Here is an 8,372-nt window from a genome sequence, read left to right as displayed (position 1 = left end):
TGCATGCAAAATTTGCCAGTAATGCAATGTCAATGTCATCCACCAGAAGCTGCTGCATTGGTTTAATAGTTTTAGTAACAGATACACAGATTTCATACCTTTTCTCAATCAAGTTTAACTGTTCTAGTCGTATTTTACATGTAAGTAGTATTAAGCACTGAAAATTATTTTTATGGCGAGATTTCAATTCAATACCTAGTTAAATACCTCTTCTCTATCGCCAGTTTTCAGTACTCTCACAATCGGTGACGGCACTGAACTCCCTCCTACATGATGGACAGTAGAAGTGTTTTAAATATGCAAAAGCTGCAACACAGGCAACATTTTTTCGGCAGAAGAAGCACTGGTAATTTTTTTTTTTTTTTTTACAAATTGCGTAAATAACTACATAAACCTCTCCTATAAAGAACAATCCAATTTTTTGGACAGTTTTTGTCTAGTCCAAGAACTTATCGCATTAATATGTTTGTAATTTAGAAAATGCTGATACTCCTGTTGTGTGTCTGCGATCATTTATTTTTCCTGCTACAGATTGATATTCAGCACTCCACGCTATTGAGTAACGCACTCAACATATTCTACTATGATTGGTTAAGAAGCGAAGTGAGACAGAGATACACCAATCATGGCTGACTGTTTCTGCGGAACGTCCCCTAACATCTGCAATTGATTGCTCTTCCTTATTTTCTAGGAAGTGCATACGCACGTGGGAAAAACTGGACGACACAAACGTCCATTTTAATTCGAAAAATAGTTTGGCTGGCTAGCTAGCCAGGGGTTTTTGGTTCGAAAAGCAGTCAGGAGCCTTTAAACCCTCAACGTGTTAGCTAGCTTGCTAAATCACGTTGTTGGAATGGCGAATAATGTGGACGATTCGCCTGACGCACTGTGTACGATTGGAGAAGGCGACTGCGTGGTGCTGAAACGAGGAGACATTTTCAAAGCTGCGCAAATACAAAAGAATAGGTAAGTGTAGCTAAACAGTAGCATAACGGAGGGGACACGTAGCTAGTAATCTCTTTGAGCTCAGTAGCCACCTAGCATCCAGCTTTATGCATTGATACAGGGTGGAGAAATAAAAAGGCTGCTGCTAGCAAGTTAAGGTGTACTGGATATGGATGTCATACTGATCAAATACCTATCGATAAAACGTTTTGTGATTTTATTACCTGTTGATTGCTTTATAATATTCTAACATGCAGGAAAGTCATTTTTGAAAAGCAGTGGTTCTTCCTTGATAATGCCGTCGGCGAGCTGTACGGGACCGCATTTGAAGTCGCTTCCGGCGGAACACTGCAGCCGAAAAAACCCAAAATTACAGAAAGCATCACAGGTAATGTCAGTCACCGACAACAAAAGTTGTTTATTTTAACATTCACGCGTGAGAGTCACGCGTGCACGTTATGTGTGTATCAGTCTTGCTGTGCCGGCGGCACCACGAGCCATCAGACTGTCGATGACGTAATCTGGCTGCTGAAGTTGTCAAATCATGGTTGCCCTTTAACGGCGAGATTTGACCGTGCCACGAAACCATTCATTTTGGAAAGCTCAGTCCAAAATTCACTGCAAAATCTGCTCGCAGTTTTAGAAACACTGCTAACCACCTAAAGTTGAAGCCTGCTAGTGTATCTGTAACATCGTGGTGACGTTACTCCAGTTTGAAGCCTGCTAGTGTAACAGTAACATCATGATGACGTCACTCCAGGTTGACGTTCTGTCTTGAACTGTGTTCTTCCCAGAGGTCAGAGAGGCTGGGACGGACAACAGGAACATCGTGGACGACGGAACGTCGCAGAAGCTCACCAGGGACGACATCGAGACGTTAAAGGGGCAGGGTCTGAAAGGGCAGGTCTGTCACTAATCCCCAAACCAGCTTTAAACCCTGTTCAGCTCTAACCTGTGGGCATTAATCCCCAAATCAGCTTTAAACCCTGTTCAGCTCTAACCTGAGGGCATTAATCCCCAAATCAGCTTTAAACTTAATGGTTAACTAAAATGTATGTTTCCGTGAAGAAGTTATCAAATGTTTGAGTGGATCTGTGGCTCTGATCTGAGGTCTAGTATTGGTTTGGCACCTCCAGGACCACGGTTTGTGTCCTGAATTTTGATTCCTAACCAATGAAGGAAGAACTCACCGAAAAACATATTTATTCTGTCCGCCGATGATAATATTGTCACCCAGAGCATAAAATGGGAACTGTATCACGGTGCCAAATCGGAAGACCGGTTTTTGTCAAGCATGACAGAATTTTAGCTTGTGAAAATAAGTCTGGCTTTTTTTGCTTAGATTGCTGCCACAACAAAAAAAGTAATAGCATGTGGATTTAACTAGTTTTGGTGTTTTTTTTTTACCCGTCTAGCCGCAGATAAATGGTGCTGCTGCACTGTTATATTTGTTTCCTGCAGTGCTGCGTTGCCCCAATGCGCTGCGGTAAAATGGCAAACTTCCCCCTTTATCTGGGGAGTTTCGGCTGCAGATGCTTACGGTGCTTAACCTGCATTGCCTCAGTAAAATATCCCGGTGTGCACATGGATTTGCCATGTAAATCTGGGAGCTGTGTCTGGATAAGAGCGTCTGATAGACGCCTGAAATGTAATGTTCATCATACAGTCCTGTAGAGATTTAAAATGCAGTTTATGAGATGGATGGAGGTTATTAGTGAGCAGAACAACTGCACGTACATAAACAGACGTCACAAACTGATTAATATGCATCATAAAAGAGTGTCGGTAGTGTCTGGGGCGTGCCCGTCCCCAAACTCTCCCAGCGCACACTTTACATCACATCACACGTTGGCGTATACGAGGAGCCACGGGAAAACCCGTGATTTAGAGCGGTCTAAATTCTTGGGATTTTACCCAGTAACTGTTGTGCTCTTCTCTCCCTCTCTCTCCCTCTCTCTCTCTCTCTCTCTCTGGTCTCTAGGACATCGTACAGCAGCTTGTGGAAAACAGCTCGAGCTTCAGGGATAAGACGGAGTTTGCGCAGGAGAAGTACATCAAAAAGAAGAAGAAAAAGTGAGTCCCTCCATGTTGACACGCTGCGTCAGTCTTTGTGGCCCGGGTCTTCCTACATGCTACACGCTACACACGTGTGATTCTGATAGGCAGCCAATGGTCTGTGCCTGTTTCTCATTGACTGCATTTACATGCACCCAGGATTCCGGTTATTGCCGTTATTTTGAACAAAAAAACGTTCCGAATGAGCTGTTTCCATGGCTACTAGGAAATGAATGTTCTTTTAATATTCCCATCTACATACGCCTGTGCATATTAAGCATGAAATGTAACATTTCAACCTTTGTGATCTTCATTTGCTTCTCAAAAATGTTAGTTTCTCCCTCTGTCCAAAAATGAGAACTTAATCGAATTATGCTGCTTACATGTCCCATGTTTTATTCAGGATATTGCCTTGTTCGGAATAATATCAGAATATGAGTTTGCGTGTATGTCATTGTTAATAAGTGCTCGTACCAAATAGAAAATATTATGAATATAGATTTAGATTTTTTGTTGTCTGGTGTTGCTGCAGGTATGAGAATACCGTGACGATCCTGAAGCCGTCCACGCGCATCCTGGCGCAGATGTATCACGGCCGCGAGCCTGGGAAAATATGGTAGGACCCGTTTAACGCAGCAGAGCAGGTTACCGACCGCTCACAGTTCACTGTGTGAGGTGGAGGTCGTGGTAAAAACAGGGTTCCCACACTCTTTGAAACTCCTTAAATTTTGTCCATGTTGTGATTGCCACTGTGAGAACATTGTGAGAACGCTGTGTGTTAGCTGAGCTGTCTCCTCACCTGTGCGTTAGCTGGGCTGTCTCCTCACCTGTGTGTTAGCTGAGCTGTCTCCTCACCTGTGCGTTAGCTGGGCTGTTTCCTCACCTGTGTGTTAGCTGGGCTGTTTCCTCACCTGTGCATTAGCTGGGCTGTTTCCTCACCTGTGTGTTAGCTGGGCTGTCTCCTCACCTGTGCGTTAGCTGGGCTGTCTCCTCACCTGTGTCTTAGCTGAGCTGTTTCCTCACCTGTGCGTTAGCTGGGCTGTTTCCTCACCTGTGCGTTAGCTGGGCTGTCTCCTCACCTGTGCATTAGCTGGGCTGTTTCCTCACCTGTGTGTTAGCTGGGCTGTTTCCTCACCTGTGTGTTAGCTGGGCTGTTTCCTCACCTGTGTGTTAGCTGGGCTGTTTCCTCACCTGTGCGTTAGCTGGGCTGTTTCCTCACCTGTGTGTTAGCTGGGCTGTTTCCTCACCTGTGTGTTAGCTGGGCTGTTTCCTCACCTGTGTGTTAGCTGGGCTGTTTCCTCACCTGTGTGTTAGCTGGGCTGTTTCCTCACCTGTGCATTAGCTGGGCTGTTTCCTCACCTGTGTGTTAGCTGGGCTGTTTCCTCACCTGTGTGTTAGCTGGGCTGTTTCCTCACCTGTGCGTTAGCTGGGCTGTTTCCTCACCTGTGCGTTAGCTGGGCTGTATCCTCACCTGTGCGTTAGCTGGGCTGTCTCCTCACCTGTGCGTTAGCTGGGCTGTCTCCTCACCTGTGCGTTAGCTGGGCTGTCTCCTCACCTGTGCGTTAGCTGGGCTGTCTCCTCACCTGTGCGTTAGCTGGGCTGTCTCCTCACCTGTGCGTTAGCTGGGCTGTCTCCTCACCTGTGCGTTAGCTGGGCTGTTTCCTCACCTGTGTGTTAGCTGAGCTGTCTCCTCACCTGTGTGTCCGCAGTCACCTGCGCTACGACAGCCTGGCCCAGATGCTGACGCTGGGGAACATCCACGCAGGGAGCAAGGTCATCGTGTTCGAGACGTGTGCCGGCCTGGTGCTGGGCGCGGTCATGGAGCGGATGGGAGGTACGGGTTTGAACCCGGAGCACCGCCTGACTCAGTGCGGTCAAACCTGGGCCGTGATCAGGAGCTTAGTGTCCCGCTGCAGAATGTTGTTATTGTAGCTGACACCCACCCCAAAAAATATGAAATGACAGATTTGTGTTGGTTCTGACCCATCTCTGACAGGTTGTTTTTGTTTTAATGCGTGCGTGTGTATGTGTGTGTGTGTGCGCTTGCGGCGTGTGCGTGCGTGTGCGTGTGCGTGCGTGCGTGTGTGTGTGTGTCTGTGCGCGTGTGTGTGTGTGTGTGCTTGCGGCGTGTGCGTGCGTGTGTGTGCTTGCGTGTGTGTGTGTGTGCTTGCGGCGTGTGCGTGTGTGTGTTGTGACCCCTCTCAGGTCACGGCTCGGTCATACAGATGTACCCGGGCGGGGGGCCAGTCCGCGCCGCCACAGATAGCTTCGGTTTCCCCAAGCACTTCCTGCACACGCTGCACGACTTCCCCCTCTGCAAGGTGCAGCCCCTGCTGGCTGGCCGGCTCTCACCGGACGCCCAGGAACCTGACGCCCCGCCCCAGCCCAATCCCGAGGGGCGGAGCCAGGAGTCAGGGGGCGGGGACTCCACCGTTGAGAGAATGGAGTCTGAGATGGAGAGGGAGACTGACGACAGGGAGAAACGCAGGGAAGATAAAGTATGTTCTATCTCTCTACTTCTCTCCTTCTGTCTGTCTCCTTTTCTCTCTCGCTCTTTCTCTCTCTGCTTCTTTCTTTCTCCTCCCCTCTCATTCTGTTTCTGTCTGCCCCTCTCTCTCTGTCTCTCTCTCTCTCTCTGTTACTATCTTTCTTTCACGTTTCTTATCCTCTGCTGTTTCTCTCTCTGTCTAGCTGCAGAATCAGGACTGTGTGAAGGCCTCAGTAAATAATGTTGAGTTATGCTGTGCGCTGGTTAGTGCAGATGCATCCGTCTTCTCCAAGTGACGTTCATGCAGCAATCTGGGCTTCAGGGTGACTAAAGCTCCATCATTTACTGCACAGCGAAGAGGAGTGCCGAGTCATTGTCAATCTGCGAGACAAAGAGAGCGTCATTCTGCTAAATCCAGAGCGTAGCTCTGCTAAATCCAGGGCGTCATTCTGCTGAATCCAGAGCTTCCTTCTGCTGAATCCAGAGCGTAGAATCCAGAGCGTCATTCTGCTAAATCCAGAGCGTCATTCTGCTGAATCCAGAGCATCCACCTTGCTAAATACTGTGTGGCATTCCTGATTCCATTCATCTGATTTGGGTCTGAAGTGTGCTTGCGTGAACACTTGAAGAATTAGGCTCCAAGTGAAAGCTTGCACGTGCTCAGTCATGTTGAGAGGAGGGGGATGAACTGGAAGTCCAAAGCGATAAAGCACTTACTGTGCTGCATGTTTTTAAATGACCAAATGGCTCAGTGTTGTTAGTAGAGTGTGCGTGTGCGTATGCGTGTGTGTGTTGAGCTGGGCGGAGTCACATTCTCACTGTAATAATGCGTTCTTCAGGCTCAGGAGAGGAAGATGAAGAACGAAGAGAAGAGGAAGAAGCAGTTGGCTGTTGCTGCTTTGTTGCAGCCCAGGAATGCCGATGGGTCGGTCTGCAGTTTCCGAACTTGTCGTCTTTATTGCAGTGCCTAATTGTGCCACTTGGGGGCAGCAGAAGCGTATGGAGATTTAGACATGGAGAAGAAGGAGAGGTTGAATATGTGGATTTGTACTGATCTGTGTTTGGGAGTCAGGGGAGGTAATTGCACTAATATAATTACACAGCAGCTAATGGGAGCAAGGACTAGAGCACAGGGAGGAGGAGTTACGGGGGGGTTTGGGGGGGGGGGGTTCAGACTGCAGCAGGTGGGGTTATTTGCCAGCAGATAAAACATTTGGGATGCTGGGCCTGACGGGAAAATATCATGTGACCTCCAGTGTGAAAGCGGTGTATTGATGCAGTGTTCTGTGTTTGCGCCCCCTTCAGCTTGGTGATCGCCAGTCGGCTCCACCCCTGTCCCGTGCTGCTGGCTCTGCTGAAATTCATGGCCCCGTCCCGCCCCTTCGTGGTGTACTCTCAGTACAGAGAGGTGATTGGCTTAAGGGTTGTTACTGGCCTCTGATTGGCTGTATGGGTTACTGAGCTGTGAATGTCTTGGTACTGATCTCTCTCTCTCTCTCTAGCCACTAATTGAGTGCTACACTAAGCTCAGGGAACAAGGTGGTACCATTAATCTTCAACTCACCGAGACCTGGCTCCGTCACTACCAGGTAAATTCTGCCTCTACTAGATAAACTCTGTTACTGCCAGGAAAAGTCTGTTACTATTACTACCAGTTAAACTCCATCTCTAGCAGGTAAAGTTGATTACTACCAGGTAAAGTCAGTTACTATCTGATAAACCACCTCTGCCTGGTGAACTCTCCATACCTGAGCCTCTGATCGCAATGCTGGGAGTTGAGGGAGTAGGGTAGTTGTCTGGCCAGGAGGGGGCGCTGTGATTAGCTCATCGTATTATTGTTAACAGGGGTACGTTCAGCTGACTGTTTGGTACAAGGCTGAACCTCATAAACACACTGAAGCCTGATGCAAAAAAAAAAAAATACAGGGAAAATCTGTAGAGAAAGAGCAACAATTAACACATTATTTACTGTTGTTTAAGCAGGTGAATTATTTAGAATGCTCGTTTGTACATAACTACCTGTCTAAGAGGCATAACAGCTTGCAGAGACGCTGAGGCCAAGTGGGCTGATTGGGCCGTTCAGATGCTCTTATGAGTGCGGAGGCCAATGGGAGTGGTGCAGAGACATTGAACTTTGACCCTGTCCGCTCTTGGTCTGCCTTTTAGGTTCTGCCCAACAGGACTCACCCGGTGCTGCTGATGAGCGGGGGAGGGGGGTACATCCTGTCGGGGACCACCGTCATGGCTGGCCCACCCAAGCCGACCCCCCCACAGAGTGCCGAAGAGCCCTCCCCAAAAAGGATCAAATTGCAGGAAGCGGATGGCTGACGTCGGTGTTGGGACACTCTATATATATATATGTATTTTTTTTTGTAGTTTTAATTTTTATTCCTGTCCCTTGGAGTGAACCAAATCCTTTTTTTGCTGTTTTTTGTGCGTTGACGGGAATGCCATAGAGCCTGTTTCGCCAAAGCTGCGTCTAACGTAACGTTTCAAAAAGTCCAGTGCAATGTTGAAATATTGGATCCGTTTTTTTTTTCCTTCGCGGCAACTGGCAAGCGATGGACACGTGGATTTAGGCTACGTCAGGCTTGCACAGCGTGTCTCCGATCTCCCTGTGTATAGACTTTTCAATAAAGTACGTTGTGGAAACGTGCCATTTTTGAAGGCCCTTATTTTGTGGAGCTATCATTGCACGTGTCTGACTTCTGCGAATGCATCTCTGTGACATCACAAAGTCTGATAACAGGTTTAATCAGTGAATGTAAAGTGTAATCATTAAATGCTGAGACTATTATGCCTCCTAATTTTTATGTAACAAAAAAAAAATTCGAAATATGTGTGCCTCCCTTCACACATGGGAATGTTGTATTTGAGGTATTTA

At 47.5% G+C, this 8,372-nt stretch overlaps 1 protein-coding gene across 1 annotated transcript; it reads left to right on the top strand.

Moving 5' to 3' along the window:
* Positions 1–670: 670 nt before the first annotated feature.
* Positions 671–8,159, top strand: trmt6 (tRNA methyltransferase 6). Its single transcript, XM_035423088.1, has 11 exons — positions 671–966; positions 1,203–1,333; positions 1,740–1,849; positions 2,927–3,018; positions 3,533–3,616; positions 4,710–4,834; positions 5,206–5,498; positions 6,328–6,413; positions 6,794–6,896; positions 6,991–7,077; positions 7,655–8,159. The coding sequence occupies exons 1-11, from the start codon at positions 854–856 to the stop codon at positions 7,814–7,816; spliced, it is 1,386 nt and encodes a 461-aa protein (XP_035278979.1). The 5' UTR covers positions 671–853; the 3' UTR covers positions 7,817–8,159.
* The last annotated feature ends 213 nt before the right edge of the window (positions 8,160–8,372 follow it).

The sequence above is a fragment of the Anguilla anguilla genome, chromosome 6, assembly GCF_013347855.1.
Source record: "Anguilla anguilla isolate fAngAng1 chromosome 6, fAngAng1.pri, whole genome shotgun sequence".
In the NCBI taxonomy this organism is placed as follows: Eukaryota; Metazoa; Chordata; class Actinopteri; order Anguilliformes; family Anguillidae; genus Anguilla; species Anguilla anguilla.
This window is presented reverse-complemented; position numbering and strand designations above follow the sequence as displayed.